Source organism: Musa acuminata, chromosome BXJ1-7, assembly GCF_036884655.1.
Source record: "Musa acuminata AAA Group cultivar baxijiao chromosome BXJ1-7, Cavendish_Baxijiao_AAA, whole genome shotgun sequence".
Classification (NCBI taxonomy): Eukaryota; Viridiplantae; Streptophyta; class Magnoliopsida; order Zingiberales; family Musaceae; genus Musa; species Musa acuminata.
The window spans coordinates 37,162,014-37,182,012 of NC_088333.1; the positions used below are offsets into that span (position 1 = coordinate 37,162,014).

At 40.2% G+C, this 19,999-nt stretch overlaps 3 protein-coding genes across 3 annotated transcripts; 1 reads left to right on the plus strand and 2 right to left on the minus strand.

Annotated features, from left to right (window-relative positions):
* Positions 1-1,542: 1,542 nt before the first annotated feature.
* On the plus strand, positions 1,543-3,283 carry LOC135586180 (premnaspirodiene oxygenase-like). Its single transcript, XM_009411964.3, has 2 exons — positions 1,543-2,453; positions 2,552-3,283. The coding sequence occupies exons 1-2, from the start codon at positions 1,551-1,553 to the stop codon at positions 3,173-3,175; spliced, it is 1,527 nt and encodes a 508-aa protein (XP_009410239.2). The 5' UTR covers positions 1,543-1,550; the 3' UTR covers positions 3,176-3,283.
* A 9,331-nt stretch (positions 3,284-12,614) lies between these two features.
* Positions 12,615-13,828, minus strand: LOC135679189 (uncharacterized). Its single transcript, XM_065192673.1, has one exon. It carries the CDS (start codon positions 13,743-13,745, stop codon positions 13,113-13,115), a length of 633 nt encoding a protein of 210 aa, XP_065048745.1. The 5' UTR covers positions 13,746-13,828; the 3' UTR covers positions 12,615-13,112.
* Positions 13,829-15,032: 1,204 nt separating this feature from the next.
* LOC135679190 (plasma membrane ATPase 4-like) lies at positions 15,033-19,574 on the minus strand. The gene is made up of 13 exons (XM_065192674.1): positions 19,256-19,574; positions 19,023-19,142; positions 18,827-18,925; positions 18,579-18,716; positions 17,837-18,478; positions 17,635-17,754; positions 17,412-17,534; positions 16,917-17,328; positions 16,320-16,834; positions 16,042-16,215; positions 15,732-15,914; positions 15,462-15,640; positions 15,033-15,364 (listed from the first exon to the last, which is right to left on the minus strand). Exons 1-13 carry the CDS (start codon positions 19,325-19,327, stop codon positions 15,268-15,270), a joined length of 2,874 nt encoding a protein of 957 aa, XP_065048746.1. The 5' UTR covers positions 19,328-19,574; the 3' UTR covers positions 15,033-15,267.
* Between the last annotated feature and the right edge of the window lie 425 nt (positions 19,575-19,999).

A 19,999-nucleotide genomic window follows, 5' to 3' on the forward strand; every position in this document is an offset into this window, starting at 1 on the left:
AAACTGTAGCTGTAGCTGACATTAAGTCCAAATATACGTCCCATTGAAGGTGGTGGAATGATTTAGTTCCCTCAAAAAATCTCAATTTTGCTCGAGATAGAACGGTGGAATGCTACTTCTGGATCCTGGGAGTTTTCTTTGAACTTTACTATTCTCGTGCACGAGTGATAATGACCAAGGTGATTGCTTTGTAATACAGAATATTAGATGCCATTGTACATCCTTTCTTTTTGTAGTAAAGAAAACCAAATCTCTATATATGAGATTTAAATTCAATGAGATGTGTGGTATATAAAATTTTAAACAATAAAACTGAGTTAAGTCACTCAAGCCAAATAAAACTAATAAATCAATTTATCAAAATGAGATGGGCAATGCCAAATTGGCTAAACTATGAATTACTAATTGAAGATATGTGTGCACAATAAAATGAATATAAGAAAGTGAGTGGATCATGTATATTATAGGAAGAAGTATATTCATTTTGAGGAGAAAGATTTACCACCTTAGAAATGATCAATAAGTTAAACAATATGTTAGAAGTTAAACTTATGAGATTCTATAGGCACAATCATAATGGTGAAAAATATTCTTTATGGAATTCACTCTATAACTATCAAAACAAAATAATAAAAAGATAAAACCTTTATTAAGTTTTTGTTAGTGATATAACATGCGAGCTGGGTCCAATCCGTGAATGAGGCAAAATAATTACAGAATGAATGCAAATAAATAAATAAATATATATATATACATATATATATATACATATACATATATATATATATATACATATACATATATATATATACATATATATATATATACATATATATATGTATATATATATATATATATACATATATATATATATATATATAATAGATTTTTTTTTTCCTTTCTTTATTTGTTCGAAAAAGAAAGAACTAAGAATTCTAGGCGTCCAAGGTAGATAAGCATGATTTGCAAGATGATAATGAAACTTACTTATTGATCATGTTCTAACCATGTATGATTAATTCCTAATTTTTAGATAGAGGAAAAACGAAAAAAATATTAAACCTAGTAATTTAGAATATCTAAAATTATGTATATCTTCAGACTGTCTTGGATCTATCTCATCTCTCCTGTTAGAGTTGTTTTTTAAATAAATTCACTGTCCCTCTAAAGGGAGGTCAATCTATACTTTAACTTCAGCTACATCTCTTATTAGAGTTATTTTTTAAATAAATTTACTATCCGTCTAAAGAGAGGTTAATCTATACTTTTACTTCAGCTATCACAAGAACTCCTATCTTGTTTAAAACTCTTCAACTCTGAGAAAATAAAAATAATAATAATAAAACCTTATCCATTTGGTTCCCAACCCTTATCAACATGTAGTGGAGAGATAAACTACAGGTGGATTAACTGACCTTGCTGTCTTATTCAGCACTTGCACGTGCCGCACGTGGAGGGTTACCTGCCACACGTAAGCGTACATCTATATATTAGAGCTTCGGGCGAAGGCCAACGTACGAGCGAATAGCCAAGATATTTGCGTCATTTCCATGGAGCATCTTCTCTTGGCTTCCGTCCCCATTGTGGTAGCCACCATGCTCTTCTTGATCATCTTCATCAAGAAAGTATTCAGCAAGTCCGAAGCCCAATACCCGCGACCTCCCCCTGGCCCGTGGAGGCTGCCCATCATCGGATGCATGCACCACTTGGCCGGCCAAATCCCCTTCCGCGCATTGCGCCACCTCTCTCTCACCTACGGGCCTCTCATGCTTGTCAGAATTGGCCAGGTAGACTTCGCGGTGGCCTCCTCCCGGGAAGCCGCCCAAGAGATATTGAAGAACCAAGACCCCAACTTCGCCGCGCGGCCGGAGCTCGTCGTAGGAGATATCGTCTTCTACGGTTGCTCCGACGTTATCTTCTCCCCCTATGGCTCCTACTGGAAGCAACTGCGCTACATCTGCTTCATGGAGCTGCTCCGAACCAAGCGCATCCGGTCTTCCGCCTCCATCAGGGAGGAAGAGACCCTTTACTTGATCCGAGACATCTCCACGGCAACACAACCGATCAACCTGAGAGAGAATCTCCTCAGAATGTCTAACGCAGCCATATCCAGGGCGGCGATTGGCTCACGAAGCAAGCACCAGGAGACGTTCATCTTGGTCGCCAGGGAGGTCGTCGACGTGCTTGGAGGGTTCTATGCCGCCGACATGTTTCCGTCGCTGAAGATCCTCCACGTCCTGTCAGGTGCCAAGTTCAAATTGCACAGGATACGCCGGAGGCTTGACAAGATCTTAGATGACATAGTTAAGGAGCATGAGGTTAAGGCCAAGATGAACAAAGGTCGGGAAGTAGCCGAAGTGGAGGAGGACATAGTCGATGCGCTACTAAGGCTTAAAGACGAATCCGAACTAGAAGTTCCGATGACCATGGACGGAATAAAGGCTGTGATCCTTGTGAGTGCTACTTCCTGTGATAGTCGTTAGTGTCCACAATGTACATGAAACCAGTGTTCCGTTATCTAACTCTTTCGATTCCATAATTCTATCTATAGGACATGTTACTCGGAGGGACCGAGAACTCATCTGTAGTGATCGAATGGGCCATGTCGGAGCTGATGAGGAACCCCAAGATAATGGAGAAAGCACAGAAGGAGGTGATGGAAGAGCTGAAGGGAAAGAACAGGATACAAGAGACCGACATCGTGGAGCTGAACTACCTCAAGTCGATCGTTAAGGAGACACTAAGGCTTCACCCACCTATCAGCCTGATACTAAGAATGTGTAGGAAGACGTGTGAGGTGCTCGGCTACGAGATAGAAGCCGGCACTCCAGTCTTGGTCAATTCATGGGCAATCAACAGAGATCAAGAGTACTGGGAAGAGGCCGAGAGCTTCATGCCGGAGAGGTTCGAAGGCAAATCCGTTGATTTCAAAGGAGGTAACTTCGAGTACTTGCCGTTCGGTGCTGGAAGACGGATATGCCCTGGAACGGAGTTTGGGCTCGCCACCGTACACCTATCCTTGGCGCAGCTCCTCCTCTACTTCGACTGGAAACTGCCGGATGGCAGGAAACCAGAGGAGTTGGACATGAGCGAGACCTACGGAGGTACTGTAACAAGGAAAACTGAGCTGAAGCTGTTAGCAACTCCTCGAATTCCTATCCCTTCTTCTGTTTAAGTATTACAGTGTGTTTAATGGATGTTGCATGTGAACCAAACGGGACATGTATCCCAGTACCGTATCTTCAAAATTATGCATGTATGTATGTGTGTGCTTATATGCGGATATGTGAAACTTATTACACGTTTTATGAAGAATACTTTTTCTCAGTAAGTAACTTTTTTGTTTTCTCTCACTACTTGATCGAGACCTAATAAATGAAAGTAAAAGCTTTTTCTATAAAAGGAAAGGAAAAAAACAATCTTTGAATCATTCGCATTAGTAATAATCAAAATATCAAGATTATGTGATCGATCATCAAATTAGGCATAAGAAGAAAATTTTGTTGGGATGAAAAGATCGAAACTTTTTATACGAACAAATACAAGTAAGACGTAATACATAGTGAAATTAAATAAAAATCATAATCAAATAAGACATCAAGATTTACGTGAAAAATTTCTCCAACGTGAAAGATAAAAATCCCGAACAAACTAGATAAAATCTATTATAAAAATAATGAATATACAAATATCAGAATCTCTTGTCTAAAATTCAAGCAACAATCACAAGAGAATAATTAGGATACAAGAATTATGTCATTGTGTATAACATTCAAATCTCCCCAGTGTGATCACAATAAAAATCCATTGTAAATCTAATCAAACCTGTGATAAGAATACATGGATGATTGAAAACAGTCTCTGCGTTGTCCTTATCTTCTTCTCTTATTTTTCTATCTTTTTTTTCTCTTTTTCTAAACCACATTGTTGTAGTTTTTCAACCCTTTTCGTAGTGATAACTATTAACTCCTTTTTAGATCTAGGTTTATGTTAGAAGAGAAAAAAAGTTGAGACTAAAATAGACTGAGTTATTAAAGTCCACTATGAGTTGAACCAATAGACTATAAGCCCAACAAAATTGACATTGATAAAATGTCAGAATGTTCTTCATAAAATATATGCAAAATTTTACGATCAATGAGATAAGTCAATAAGTGTGGGTTTTCATTACAAAACTATATACTGTGCTTGGTTTTTCGGAGCAGAGTTGGTTTCAATCACTTCTAGAAATTTTAAGATACGTTAACGAGGTTCTTCGTTATTGTACAAGGTTTTAGATAGAGTCATATCATCAACTATATTTCTTCTTGAATTGCAGATTGATTTGATAGCAATTGCTTCATTGTAGCCACTATTCTCCTGCTTGATGCTATTATAAATCTGTTGAGATTTGATTCATAGTTATCTATCTAGATAGTTATCTTAATTTAGTGGTTACATGATGATTTCTATAACCACCTCAATCATGATCTAGTAGTTATAGGGTGGTTTCAATAACTACCTCAATCTAGTAGTTATAGGATGGTGTTCACTAGGTCGAATAAATAGGATCGTAGTTCATGAAGTAAGAAAGAGTGAGTCTGTGTGCATTTGGTATCTTGTAAGTGTTCTTATCAATCCTCCTATTTTTTAATACTATATCAGTTTTCTTAAGTCGAAAGGCTTCTTTTTACTTGCATCGTAGTATTTTGTTTTTTCTTTGCTCCTCCATCCCCAACATTTGTAGTACAAGAGCCTAGTTTCAATCTAAACTAGGCATTGTGACTTTCAACGGTAATTCCATGTCTCAACCCCTTATCCTCATCTTCTTGGGCAAAAGCTATGAATTTTGGAATATCAAGATGAAGACTCTATTCAAGTTTCAAGATCTTTGGGACTTAATAGAGAATGGATTTGCAGATCCAGCAACAACCTCAAAGCAAACTTGGTTGATACTTCAAAATAAATTTCAAGGCTCATCAAGGGTGATTACGATAAAACTACAAACCCTTCGTTGTGAGTTTGAAATTTTGTTCATGAAAAGCAATGAATCGGTGTAAGATTTTCTTTTTCGAGTAATTGAAATTGTTAGTCAAATGAAGTCTTATGGTGAATATCTTCCTGATCATATAATTGTTGCAAAAGTTTTGAGAAGTTTAACTCCGAAATTTGATCATGTTGTTGCCGCAATTGAGGAGTCAAAAGATTTATCTACTTATTCATTTGATGAACTAATGAGTTCCTTGCAAGCACATGAATTAAGGTTGAACAGGTCACTTTAAAAAAGTGAAGAAAAAGCATTTCAGAGTCTTCTACTTCAAAAGAAGACAAAAAATCAGTAGGAAGAGGACGTGGCAAAGGAGGATTTCGTGGTAGAGGAAATGGAAGAGGAAGATGACACTTTGATGGGCATGATGAATAAGGATAATTAAATTATGATCAAAAAAATTATAAAAGTGGAATTCAATGTCACTATTGTAAAAAGTTTGGTCACATGAAGGCAGATTGCTGGAAAAGAGAAAAACAAGCAAACTATGTGGAAAAAAATGAAGAAAATAGTAAGTTATTTATGACTCATTCACAAGTTCATAATATCTCAAATGATATTTGGTTTCTGGATAGTGGATGTTCTAATCATATGTTAGGCATAAAATCAATATTTAGAGATATTGATGAGACTAACAAGTTAAATGTTAGATTTGGAGATAATAAACAAATCCAAGTGGAAGGTAAAATACTTTGATAATATTTTCTTTGTTCCTACTTTATCACATAACTTGTTGAGTATTGGACAATTAGTAGATGATGGATATTCAGTAATATTTGATGATAGTTCATGCACTATTAGAGATAAGACATCTGGTTTGATTATAGTAAATTTTTGCATGACATAAAACAAGATGTTTCCACTTGATGTGTCAAATATTGAAAGGCATGCGCTTATCACAACTCAAAAGAATGAGTCTAGTTTATGGTATTTAAGATATGGACACCTTAATATTAAAAGTTTAAGGTTGTTAAGTCAGAAAAAGAATGGTTTTCGGATTGTCCAAGATTAATACACTTGATGTATGTGAATGATGTATTTATGACAAACAAAGTAAAAAATCATTTCCTATTGGAAAAGCATGATGAGCATCCAATTGTCTTGAATTAATTCATGCTGACTTATGTGGACCTATGAATACAAAATCATTTGGTGGAAGTCAATATTTTTTATTGTTTGCGGATGATTATAGTCGCATGAGTTGGGTATATTTTTTGAAATTGAAATCTGAAACATTTGATAATTTTCGAAAGTTTAAGGCACTTGTAGAAAGACAAGGTTGTATTGCTTATGCTTTGGTGAATTCACAAAATCATCTGATGAAAAATCTGAAAAATATATTTTAATTGGTTATTCTATACGATCGAAAACATATCGATTATATAACCCTGTTAGTGGCAAAGTTATTATTAACAGAAATGTTATGTTTGATGAAAAGACAAGTTGGAATTGGGAGACCAATAAAGATAAAACACAAATGCAGATTCCAGTAGAACTAGACACTCCGCAAAATTAAGTGACAGATCCTGCTCCAACAAGTTCATCGTCAACCTCATACAATAGCAGTTCAAATTCGGATTCCTCAGATAAAATACCTCCAAGAAATTTTAGATCATTAACATAAATTTATAACTCAACATTTGCTTTGTTTATTTCAGATCCAACAACATTTGAGGAAGCAATTAAAAAAGAGGAATGGAGAAAAGCAATGAAGGAGGAAATCAAGTCAATTGAAAAGAATGAAACTTGGGAACTAATGGATTTACCGAAAGAAAAGAAAGCGATTGTGTTAAAATGGGTGTTCAAAACAAATTTAAATGTAAATTATTTGGTTTCATTAATAGTGATTGTACAGGAGTTTTAGATGATCGAAAGAGTACTTCAGGCAAGTGGAGCCGTAACAATGAAGTATTATGGAATGGATGAACAAGTTGTGGATATCCTCACCAAATCACTTTCAGTTCGAAAGCATGTTTATTTATTTTATGTCGCAAATTGATGTATCAACTATGAATCGAGGGGGAGTGTTGAGATTTGATTCATAGTTATCTATCTAGATAGTTATCATAATTTAGTGGTTACATGATGATTTCTATAACTACCTCAATTATGATCTAGTAGTTATAGGGTGATTGTCATTAGGTCCTATAAATAGGACCGTAGTTCATGAAGTAAGAAAGAGTAAGTCATTTGATATCTTATAAGGGTTCTTATCAATCCTCATATTTTTTAATACTACATCAGTTTTATTGAGTCGAAAGACTTCTTTTTATTTGCATAATAGTATTCTGTTTTTTCTTTGCTCCTCCCCAACAAAACCTGTGAGCATAAACAACGATGCAAAGTCTACACAAGAAAGCTAAAGAAAGCTCCACAAAAGAAGTTGCTGGCATCGTTGGTAACATTGCAACCTGCACCTATCACTTGCATCTCTAACCAAAAACCTCGTACCACCCTTCCCCTTTAATCACGAGGGTCGTCGTCGTCGTTGAGTTTTCTACCAACCCATAAGAAGTCTTTCCTTTCTACAGCCATAACAGAAACCCCTCTGAACTCATCTTATCAACACAGTCAAAATGCGATGATTAATTTCTATATAATAGAAACCCCGCTGGACTATATAATTGTTTGGAAGTTTGCACTTGAAACCAAATATTAATTGGGTTTAGATGGTTTATGCTAAATATAATAGAGTTATTAACTCTTGGTCTACTCAGGTCCAGCCAAATATTAATTGGTATTGGAGATTATTTCATAAGGCTTTAGAACATTTTAGAGGCGGATTTACTCAGTTAATTGGAAATGGTAAGTCTATGGGAGTGTTTTCTACCAATTAATTGTTTGATAGACCTTTTACTTGAAACCTACATTTCTTAATATTAACAGTTATTCTTAGCATTACCTTAGTTCAAAGTTAATTCAAATTGGTACTTGGAATAAAAATAAAATCATTGATATGTATGGTGCTATTATGTATGAGCAAATATCCAAGATTGATATTTCTAAAATACCCTATAATGATAAGTGGATTTGGAAACTTGACATTAATAAATGATCGACACTAGAACAACATATTATTTTTCTTAGAGACCAGTATGCCTTAACCACTTCTGTGTGCTTTGATTAGAATAGTTTGTAGAAAATTCTAATTTTATCTCGAGTGCATTTATTTGGTTGGAAACTGTTCTTGAGACACCTCCCTACTACATGGAGACTGAACAGACTTGGGATTATCCAACCACATGAATGTTTCTTGTGTGATTTTGTATGGGATTCCCAAGATCATCTACTCAAAAACTATATGTTTGCTGATAACGTGTGGGTTATTTATGAACAAATACTACATTTGAAATTTATATATAAAGATCAACGGTATACTTGTCAATAGCTAAGAGAGAGAGATAATCAAACTAGCAAGATATTATGATCCTTAGAGCCTTAGTCATGTATTCTTTTTGGTTTATTTGGAAGGCTTATGATGGTTTTTTTTTTTTAATCCTCCTATGAATATAATATAAGGGTATCATTTGGTTTTTAAGTAATGGTACATATTTATAGGTAGAGGAGATTTATTTAAGGAATTATCAAATTGTAGTAAGATGAATTCAACCTAGTGATGGTTAGATTAAATTTATACTGATGGATCATTTGTACATGAAACTAAAGAAGGGGGAGTTGGATTTCTTCTTAGGAATGCTAAAGCTACTTATTTGCTTAAAGGGTACGACTTTGTAGAGGATGAAGAATGCTGCTACATTGAACTGAAGGATGAAGAATATTCAACTAAAGAGGGCATCCAATGTGTGTTATTGAAAGGAATCACTAAACTAATAATTGAGACAGATGATGCACTAGTGGTTGATATTTTAGAGAGAAAAACCAAACCTCCATGGAAGCTGATCAACATCACTAGGGATGTTTTGCACTTAATACAAAATTTATTTGAATATTCAATTATACATGAATTTAGAGAAGAAAATAAGTATGCCGACTAGTTAGCTAATTTTGCTAGATCTAATAAAGTTATTGGTCTTTAGAAGTCAGCAGTCACCAAATGACCCATGCTCTCTTTCAACTAGGATATTGATTGAAATAAAATTTTAAGCTAATAGAAGTATTTTTCTTTTCTGAAAAAAAAATGCAATGTCATTGAGGTGATGGAAGCCGAATGGTGCTTGTTTTATTTCTCCATATGAATCGTTGAGTTAAACATTATTTTTTTCGAGGTGTCATTACAATAAAAATTCTATTAAGTATTTTGCCTTCGTAATTATTGCTAACATAGAGTGAAAACTTGATCAATTTGAAGGTACTATATTAAGGACATAAAAAAATAATTGAGGACAACAACATCATATGTCTTCAAACACGTTTAATGTTTGATTGATTGAAAAAGTAGTATTGGCGCTTCTCTTTTAACCACTAACGTTACTTATGGGTCCTCATTTTCTTTATGTTTGATTGAAGTATAGGGAGGAGAGGTCATTTCACGCCACTCCAATACCTCTATATTGTCAAAAAGGATCAGATAACATTAATATTTCTATATTGTCAAAAAAAGAGATTTTGGTTTCCTTAATCCTAAATTTAGTGTAATAATAGACAAAATAATATGTATATTATCATTAGGCTGGATTAGATTTTTGCGAATTGTATTTGCCTTAATCTATTTGATAGCCATTGTCCAATTGTTAGTTCTATTCTGAAAGCTTGATATGATCCTAATAGACTTTTTAAATTCAACATTTCTAGTCTAAATACTCTGATGAACATGGTATCATCTCTTATTCTTAGATTCATATTGATACTTTTTGCTCTTCCTTCGATAATATATTTAAAAACATGTGTAGCTTGAGGGGTTCTCTATCTTTCTGGAATAAACATCATTTTGCCAGCTTGGAACAGTAGGTAGAGGGAAATGAGACTTTTGGAATCTAATGAAGCCCTGGGTACTTTATATGATTCCAAGTTTATTAAACTTTCTCATCACTACAACAAATTTTTTTGCTCTGATCAAACAAATTAATCTTAAATGGTGGTCTACAATTAAATATAAGTAGGTTAACGAGGGAGGTGTTAATATAAAGTACTATCATGTTATTGTTTTGGCTAGAAGAAAAGATAATTTTCTTCATCACCTTAAATATTGATTATGTGTTTATTTTGGACATTGAAGATATCAAGAAACAATTTATATATTTTCACTCTCAACTCTAGATGGAATCTAAGTCTTTTAAACTCGTCCACTTTTGATTGACTTAATCTCGATGGTTGGGGTGTTTCGTCCTTAGAGCATCTTGACCTGGTCCATCCCTTTAGTAGACATGAGATTTGTGATGATCTCATATCTTTAGGATTGGAAAAGCCTTAGTCTTGATGGGTTCATCATGGAATTTTATCATTTTAATTAGAGCATCATTTATAATTTTATGTTCCATGCCTTCCAACACTTTCAAGTGGACTAAGACTTTCAACATATATAGTTTTACTATCCTTATTTTAAGTGGACTAAGACTTTTCCTGTGTTTATCCCTAAATTTAAGTGCCCTATTGAAATTAAGGATATTTTTTATTGATTTCTTTTGTGTAATATCAACTATATCATATTGGCTAAAGTTTTGACTAATAGGCTTAAGGGACCTCTTACTCCCTCATTTCTAATGAACAATCAACTTTTCTTTCTAGTAAATATATTCATGATAATATTTTGGTTTCTCAAGAGTCTTTCACTCTCTCTATTTCTAAAGGCAAGAATTTTTATATTCATATTAAGATTGACTTAGAGAAGGCTCATGATAGGTTATCCTGCAATTCGATTCTTCAAATGTTGCATTTGGTCAATTTTTCTCCTAGTTTAATCACTAATGAAACCTTGTATTTCTTCCCCTTAACTTTATATGCTTGCTTAACAGTAGTTCATTACTTCTTTATAAGGTTAAAGAGATAACTACTAAGGGGATCCCCTCTCACCCTTCTTATACAATCTCGTGGTGTGGTTCAGCTGTTATCATTTCTTCTCCATAATGCTTGTAATAAGAAACATATTACTCCTTTCTATTTTATTTTATTTTTTAAATTTATCATTTGATATATGCAGTTTGTGTCTTATAATATGTCGATTAATCAACATGTTAGTGTGTCTAAGTCTAAGATATTATTTCCTCATAGTGCTTGTAAGGGTTTAAGAAAGGATGTTTGCAATTTGTTTAATATTAACGAGGACAACTTCACTTTTAGTTACTTGGGCACTCTCATTGCTTGCTTCTGGATGGATTCCGATCTCATCCATGAACACCCTAGTTGAACCTGTGCTTAACAAACTCAATCTTTGGCATGGTTCCCTATTATCCCATGCTACAAGTATTGTCTTCTTTTCATGTTGTGCTTCTTCGTTCTTCAAGTACGACTTAAATGCCTAATACTATTCTTAGTAGCATTGCTATGTCCATCAGAATTTTTTTGTTTTTTGCTACTAGCGGTGATTTTAGGGGTCTACATTTGCTTTCATGCAACACTGTTGCTCTCCCTAAGTGTGTTGGGGTTCTCAGGGTTAAGAATTTATACAGTATAAAATTTGCTCTACAAACTTAAATGGTTACTCTTTACATTTCTAATGTCGATGTCATTTGGGATAATGTTGCCAAGGTCAAATATGAGCTTATTTCTTCTAAACAAAGCTAGAGTTGACATTTATTTCTTCTTGCTCCTGAACATTTGAGAGAGAGTTTTCTAAATTTATAGGCAATGGTACTACTATTAATGTTTCAAAGGATACTTGGATTTTGGATATTCTAATTGCTTCGAAACCCACATTTTGTAACGTACATGTTTTGGAAGCTTCTCTTGTGGTTTCTGATCTTCTTGTAAATCGACAATGGAATATTGATTTATTAGATTCTTTCTTTGGCCCTATTTATATGCCCAGATTTGTGACATGAAAATTTCTCTGCAGTCACATGATCATTTTTTGCTTTGGAATCCTCATAATAATAAGATAATTTGCTTTACCAAATTTGTGCATATTTTTCTTTCCTACCAAGGGAGGATGAATGACCTCAAGTTGGCTTGAGTTCAAATATTGTGTTGGAAGCTTTACAGCACCGCTTCGAAAACGATTTGGTATTTGTAGTCTTAACTCCTGCCTTCTCTATTATTTTGTTGTTGAATCCATCAGTCATTGTGAGTTATGCAGTATCTTCTCAGACAACATATAACACTGCAGTTTGTATTACCATAAAGCTTTCCTAGCACTGATACAAAAGAAAACAGATATACTGCATACAGATCAATACAAGTAAACGATGACTAATGATTCAACACTGGCAATATCCATCATCGTCCAACTACACAATTCATATATTCACCAGTTCTACCTCGCTTTACATACACGCTAACCGAGAGAAGACACCTGCAAGCATTTCCATGATTACTCCTTGGCATGAAATTTCTCTTTCATGTTCACCAAATCATTGCAGCTCAAGCTAGCTTAATGGCTACTAATACAAGCTGGACGATCCACCAGCAAGAGAAGAAACAAATTTGAGCATAAACTCCGGTCACAACATTAAGTGAATACACAAAGGAAGGATAAAGAAAAAGAAATTATTATGATTTGCCCATAAGACCACTGCACTAGTGAACATAATCCGGACACAATTATAGAGCCATAATACCATAACTTCTAATTGAGCAAACAGACACCATACCCAGATTAATCAAAGCATAACCTACTTTCCTACCAACAAATCTACATCACGCTAACTCCTAACAAGGTATACACATAGGTTACTGAACTATAAAGAGAGGAGAGAAATGTAATTAACTGTAGTATAATTACCATGGAAACTCCAAGTCCACATCTTCCTTTTGAAAAAATTGAGGAAGATGTTTGAATCGGAGAAGCCAATAGAAGACACAGCAATCTAAATTTGAGCCCTCTAAAGCACCCCAACCACAGAATCCCTTCTTGTTCTTTGCCAAAGCTGAAATTTTTCCGACCAAAATCACTTTTTTCCGGTCAAACGCACTTTTTTGGCCACCAAAACTGCAATTTTCCATCCCTACACCCACTTGCCGTCACGGCGAATTACCATGCCAGGCCGCGTGCTGGAAGGGCCTTCACTGCCTCGTCACCCTTGACCACAGCCTTCTTCAAGAAAAAAGTAGGAATAGGAAGGCAACTGGGGGAGGGGGACGCTAAGAACGCCGGCCCCGCGTACGCTGACTCGAGAACGGCGAGCCCAACCTTTCTCGGGACGATCTCCGGCTCCGGCCCCAGCTGATTCGCGGTTCTAAGGGCCGAATCATCACCCTCCAGACTCAGATCTGCGGCCAGGGACGCTCGTGGCTTCAGTTCCTCGCCACGTTTCATGATCCGCACCTCTTCCATCACGAGGGCCCTCCGCTGGCAGGTCTCCCCGTCGGACTGGGCACCATCCTTCGGCGGAGACGGCGATCTCAAGCCGTCACGCGGATGGTTGGCGGAGCAGCTGGGTTTAAACGCCTGCAAGGGCGGCAAGCGAGCAGGCGGCGGGGGGCCCTGCCGGCCGGCCTTTCTAGGTGGAGGAGGAGGAGGAGGATGGGCGGGACGCGAGGAGTGCGGCGGCGGTGGGGATTTCTTCCGGTGCGGCTTCGCCGGCGGCGGACGACGGAATCCGTAGGCATCGAGGTGAAGGCGGTTTTTGAGGCAATCGTGTGATCGGAGCACCGCCATGGCCATTAGAGTAAGATAAACTACCACAAATATGTGAGAGAGAGAGAGAGAGAGAGAGAGAGAAAAGAGCTGAAGAACAAAGATGCAATGCGGAGTAGGCGATTAAGCTTGCGTTTATAGAGACCGCGGTTATGCGGACATTGGCCCCCGACCGACTTAACTCAAGTAGGGCATATCTGGAGCGTCCATCAGCCACGAACCGATATGATTCTCTCGTTTTATAAATCGTACGGTAGTAAAGTTTGTCGCATATAAATCCAAGTGAGCACCTTCGAATAGATCTCTCTAGAAACCTACTTGTGGACGGAATCATCGCCGCCATCACCAATCTTCCCTTCCTCTCCACTCTCCTTGAAATTACATCAAGCCCACGATTCTTTGCGTGCGGCTGTGATCCTTTTAAGGTTCTCCATCTCCGATCGTACGGACGTTAATGCTGTACGAGCCGAGGAGACGGCAAGGGTATTATTGTAGAATAATCAAACGAGAGGAGCAATTGTGACGGGACACGTATCGGCTTCCGTGGTCACGCGTGGTGTGCCGATTCGACCGACAGCTGCTGGGTCGGTGGCCTACCCCACGAGGACGGTGACGCTAAACCGCCTTCGTCTTCTGGGGCCCATCGAGGATTGACGGTGGGTCGGCTCGCGATGTGGATTTCAAATTTTTAATCATAATTATAATTTTGATAAAAGTGAAGATAATTGATAAAAATAATTTCCAAGTTAGAAGTGATATTTATTTCAAACGTATATCAGTTTCGTAAAAGATTAGATAGGTAATACTTAGTTTTCTATGAGAGAAGTATTATTAAATCATGTTGAATAAGATCAATTAGAAAGTTTGATTACCATAAATCTAATCAATTATCAAGTTGTAAACTCAGTTTAATGATTCAATTATTATATTAGCTTGAACAACACACAATCATAGAACGATGCAAATGCTTTCCTTTGGCATTAAAAGATTGACCCCATGTCGAATTGAAGTCAACAAATCTTCGACCTTTTTAGGTTGGGAAGCGTGGCTCATTATTATTTCGAATTATCACAAGTGAGCCAGGCGAATGTGTAGACAGTGTATATGTTGTAGTTAGTACTAGTTATGAGATTAGAGGCGTTTTGTGCATAGGTTATTTGTTCTGAAAGAGTCACACACCTTCGATCTGCTAATAGATAAATGAGTGGCTTCACACAATCTATAAGTGAATATGCTTAGCTCATCAGAATCTTGTCTGCCACAGAACCTTACAGTAATAAGCAAGAAAGCATGGAAACTTTCTACTGTTCCGATAGCAGGAAAACAAATAACATATGGCAATGAAAAGATTGCCACAAATATATATGGTTGTCGTACTACAACAATTAGCCCCACGCAAACTAGCGTGGCTTCGGTGACACCCACCGTCAGCAAAACCTACGTCTGGATCTGCTGAATTATTTGAACCACTTGCCTAAGAAACAAGACCACAACGGCGATGCTACGGTCTTCAACTCTTCCTGCGCAGGTAGAGCGCTTATTTCTCCCTTTAGAGAGTGTAGTGCTGCTGCATGTTCTCGATGTTCAATCCCTTGAGCTTCACGACGGACTCGACATGACCCTTGAGCGTGTGCAGCTCCCTAAGCCTGAAGCAAAATATTCCATGCGTTAATGTCGTGTCGCTGTTCCTGATAGAATACTCGTCTATGAAGAGTTCGGTAGAGCGGAGTTTGTTGCTTTTACCTGGCGACCTCGGCGCGCCTCTTGGCCTGTTCAGCGATCTCCGACAACTCCCTGTAGCTCTTTTCGTCGAACAGACCGGTGGTCTCTGGGGGATGCAGACCATGCAGGGTGCGTTGGGCCAGCGCCCATTGTGCTTCCCTCTCGCCCTTCCCGTAATCCTTCTTCGAGGTGAAGGCCGTCTGCGTTATGAATGAACGATGAAGTCCCTCAGCTCATTTTGGTGTCAGTAGGAGAGAGAGAGAGAGAGAGAGAAGAGAAGACATAGTTTACCTTGTTCTGGAGAAGGTTGTCCCAGGCCCTGCCGCTCAGACCATAGCGAATGATGAACTTGAGAATGTCGAGAGGGAAGTAGGTGATGAGGCTGTAGAGCCAAATGACCCCAGCCCACCCCCATCCGATGCCATTCATCCTCGCAAAGCCCCATGTGGCGTACACAGCGATGAGAGTGGCCACCTACGAGAAGGTGAGGATGGTCATTAGCCTGTGCTAATCCTCAGCAATTAATACTTCCTCGTGGGAGGAGAACCAGAAACGAACGAAGAAAGCGCTCGGTCTCACGAGTGAGAGATGCGAAGCTTACCAGCTGGGCGGCGACGAAGGCAGAGACCAGCAGGAGACCAGGGCGCTCGATGAAGGACCAGCTCCTGGACCGGGTGACAAAGATGAGTGCCTGACTGATGATGCTCACTTGGAGGTACAGTGCTGCGGTTAGCTCATCGTTGTTGCCATTGATTGACCTCACGCCGAACGCTTTCTGCATCGTTAAGATATGCAGATCAATAATGGCCTCTAGATTTGCCTATCAGTTGCCTTAAGCTTCATGTTGTGATCAGTGGTATTAGGAGCACGGTTACTCACAGGGAAGAAATCAGTGTCGTGAACAAGGAAGAAGAAGACCACAGTCATGATTGCAAGGTAAGCACCGAGAACGACCCCGGTCGAGAAGATCTCCTGGAGCTTCCATGAGTCTGGCACAGGGGAGGGCTTAACCCGGTCCTTGGAGATGGTCATGATGGTACCATCATTGAGGATGGCAATGATGAGGACCATGAACGGGGAGAAGTCGAAGCGCCAAATGAGGGCGACGAGCATGAAGCCGAGCACGATACGGATGGTGATGGAGACGGCGTAGATCGTGTAGTTCTTCATGCGCTGGAAGATGGCGCGGCTTGTGAGCACCGCACTCACGATCACGCTCAGACCAGGCTCTGTGAGCACGATGTCTGAAGCGCCACGGGCGGCATCGGTTGCATCTGCCACGGCAATACCAATGTCTGCCTTCTTCAGAGCTGGTGCATCATTGACACCATCTCCTGTCATCCCACAGATGTGCTCCTTCTCCTGCAACCTCCTCACTATCTCATACTTGTGCTCTGAAACAAGAGAGGATCGAGTAAATCGTAGGACAGAGAACGCCAGTTAGCAAACCTATGCAAAGGACATGTTGTTTAGTACCAGGGAAGACTCCAGCAAAGCCATCGGCCTTCTCGATAAGCTCGTCAATGGGGAGGCCGGTGGTGTCATCGCTCCTCTCGCCGAGGAGGGTGGAGGACGGGTACATGTTAGTGCCCATCCCAAGCCTGCGCCCAGTCTCTTTGGCAATGGCAAGCTGGTCGCCGGTGATCATCTTGACGTTGACACCAAGATTAAGGGCACGGCGGATGGTCTCGGCACTGTCATGCCTAGGAGGATCGAAGAGGGGCAAGAGACCCAGAAACTGCCATGGGCCACCAGCACTCTCCTTGCTTGCTTCAGGCACCTCCTGCCTCGCCACACCAAGAGCACGGAGGCCGCGGTCGGCAAACTTGGTAATCATGCCATGGACCTTCGTCCGAGCATCCCCTCGCATGTTGCAGAGCTCAATGATCTGATGAGAGGTAGCGAATTTATCATGGTGGGATTAAGGAATTCAGAATAAGTTCCAGCAGCCGAAACCGTAACTCCGTGTACCTGCTCAGGAGCACCCTTGCTTGAGCGGTGCCATTTGCCGTCTGATTCGATGTATGTGATTGCAGTGCGTTTTTCCACTGGATTAAAGGGCAGGAAGTGGATTTCCTGGATCCCAGCTCGTGCCTGTGAAAGGTCATGAACGTGAACAGATTAGATCATAGAAGAGAGAAGGATGCTATTAATTGCCTTCCTATCATTCTGCTTCACATCAACCATGTTTTACCTCCCTGGGGTCGGCCAGCATTCCGACAATGCAGGCATCAATCGCGTCCTGGTTCTCGACCCTGGAAGCCCTTGCTGCATACAAGACTATGGCATCCGTATCCAAATCCCTCACAAACACCTGCAGCAAACCAACAGGAAACGACGCTGATTCACAGTGGTTCACATTATGGAGTAGTTGACCCTACAGATATAGTCATCACCTCGATCAAGGTCTTGTCGACGGTGAGCTTGTTAAGGGTGAGGGTGCCAGTCTTGTCACTGCAAAGCACGTCCATGCCGGCCATCTCCTCGATGGCAGTCATCCTCTTGGTAATCGCTCCTTGTTCCGACAAGCGGTGGGATCCAATGGCCATTGTGACCGACAGCACAGTGGGCATGGCGATCGGAATTCCGCCAATGAGCAGCACCAGGAGGTTATCAATGCCATCTCTGTATCTCCGGTGCTGGATCGGGTACATGACGATGATCTCGATTAGCATGCCGACGACAATGGAGCAGATGCAGAAGTTTCCGATGGCGGTGAGCACTTTCTGGAAGTGACCCACGTTGTTGGTGCTGTCGACAAGGTGTGCAGCCTTTCCGAAGAAGGTGTGGACGCCGGTGGCGATGACGACGGCCTCGATCTCTCCTTGCTTGCACGTGGACCCTGAGAAGACCTCGTCGCCCGGGTGCCTGGTCACAGGGAGGGACTCGCCGGTGAGGGCGGCTTGGTCGATCTTGAGCGGGTCGCCCTCAAGGAGGCGGGCGTCGGCAGGGATGATATCACCAAGCTTGATGCTGATAATGTCACCAGGAACAAGGATTGAAGCATCCTGCTCTGACCACTTGCCATCCCTCAGCACCTGCCATCGATCATCCGATTTAAGTCGACAAAAATTCACAATCTACGCAGGAAAAAGCACCAGAGGTCCATGGAACTGTAGCCGAAGACAACGCGGGCACCTTCGTCTTGGGGGCGAGGCCAGCCATGAGGGCAGCGGCGGCATTTCCGGCGTTGTTCTCCTCGATGAAGCTGATGGTAGAGTTGATGATAAGGAGAGAGACGATTCCGATGAAGTCCTGCCAGTCTGGTGGCTTACCCTGTTTGCATGGGTGCACGCATGATCATTGCTGCTTGTGGAAAAGCTTCTCTCTTGTTGGAGGAGCTACGACGACTGATCAATGGATGTACAGAAGAAATAAGCAGTTACCCCTCCGTTAGCCAAGGCAATGGCCATGATCGCAGCGATCTCCATGACCCACGAAAGCGGATTCCACATGAATCCTAAGAACTTGAGTAACTTGCTTTCCTGATTTTGATTCAGAAAACGATCACCAAACAAAAATGATTACGCAGAAAACACATCAAAAACACAAATAATGAGGACTATGGAAGTATATATGAACCTTCTTCTCCTCGAGCTTGTTGGGACCAAAGATCTGGATCCGCTGCTCACCCTCGGCAGTGGTGAGCCCCTCGGTGCTACATTTCAGCTGCTGGAAGACCTCTTCCACCGGAATTTTCTCCTACGAGAAGTCAAAGAAAATAAAAGGAGAAGCAAAGACGGAAGACGATTAGTTCCACCAGATGAAGCAGCAGAAATGGAAAACAAAGAATTCAGCGTCCAAAAATATCTGACAAGATCGACGGCCTCGTTCCTGATGTCCTCCAGGGAGACGGACCTGCCGCCTCCACCGAAATCGGTGGCCATCTCTCCAATTCTTCTCTTTTAGCGAGAAGAAAGTGAGTCAGTTTCGGGGGTGCAACAAGGGAGAGAAGAACAGGATCTTCTTCTCTCCTCCCTCTTTCTCTCTCTCTCTCGTTCTCTACTTTCACTCTCTTGGATCTGATCTCTGTGTCACGGTTGGCTGTGTTTGGGTATCCTGTATGGATTTCTTCGTGCGAGGAGTAAGAGAAATAAAACTGCAACAAGCAATGCGTGCTTGACGGGAACTACGAAGGCCGACAGGCCACCAAATTTATAGGACAAGAAAGGAAGAGGGGGGGGGGTGGGGAGGGAGGGAGAGGCTATCGGTTAAAGGTAAGGCTCGGAGCCATATGCTCCCGCGCTGCGCGGTGAGTCGGGACACGTTTCGATCGGCCTGTGGAAGAAGCTGTTGTGGCGGGTCCAGCGGCGACGGGCGTTTATTGTTAGTTCGGCATCCGTGGAAACTATCTCGAGGGTGATAGCACCGCCGAGTTTTTCAGGGGTGATTCGGCCAACCAAGACCAGAACAAGGGAGATGAGTCATCCAATGTCTCAAATCGGACGGTGAATCAATGCATCGTGTAGTAAATAAAGGGCCTAAATTGCTCGTCAGCTTTCGGATGAAACAATAAAGAACGAGTGAGCAAGCTATGGGTCCAACCTCTACATTATATG

What these genes read in the sequence shown, in the direction of transcription:
- LOC135586180 (XM_009411964.3), top strand. Translation starts at nt 1,551, where the DNA reads ATGGAGCATCTTCTCTTGGCTTCCGTCCCCATTGTGGTAGCCACCATG. An exon ending in GAATAAAGGCTGTGATCCTT is followed by an intron (nt 2,454 to 2,551) that starts GTGAGTGCTACT and finishes TTCTATCTATAG; the next exon opens with GACATGTTACTCGGAGGGAC.
- LOC135679189 (XM_065192673.1), bottom strand. Translation starts at nt 13,745, where the DNA reads ATGGCCATGGCGGTGCTCCGATCACACGATTGCCTCAAAAACCGCCTT.
- LOC135679190 (XM_065192674.1), bottom strand. Translation starts at nt 19,327, where the DNA reads ATGGCCACCGATTTCGGTGGAGGCGGCAGGTCCGTCTCCCTGGAGGAC. An exon ending in ACAAGCTCGAGGAGAAGAAG is followed by an intron (nt 18,926 to 19,022) that starts GTTCATATATAC and finishes AATCAAAATCAG; the next exon opens with GAAAGCAAGTTACTCAAGTT. An exon ending in TCGACAAGACCTTGATCGAG is followed by an intron (nt 17,755 to 17,836) that starts GTGATGACTATA and finishes GGTTTGCTGCAG; the next exon opens with GTGTTTGTGAGGGATTTGGA.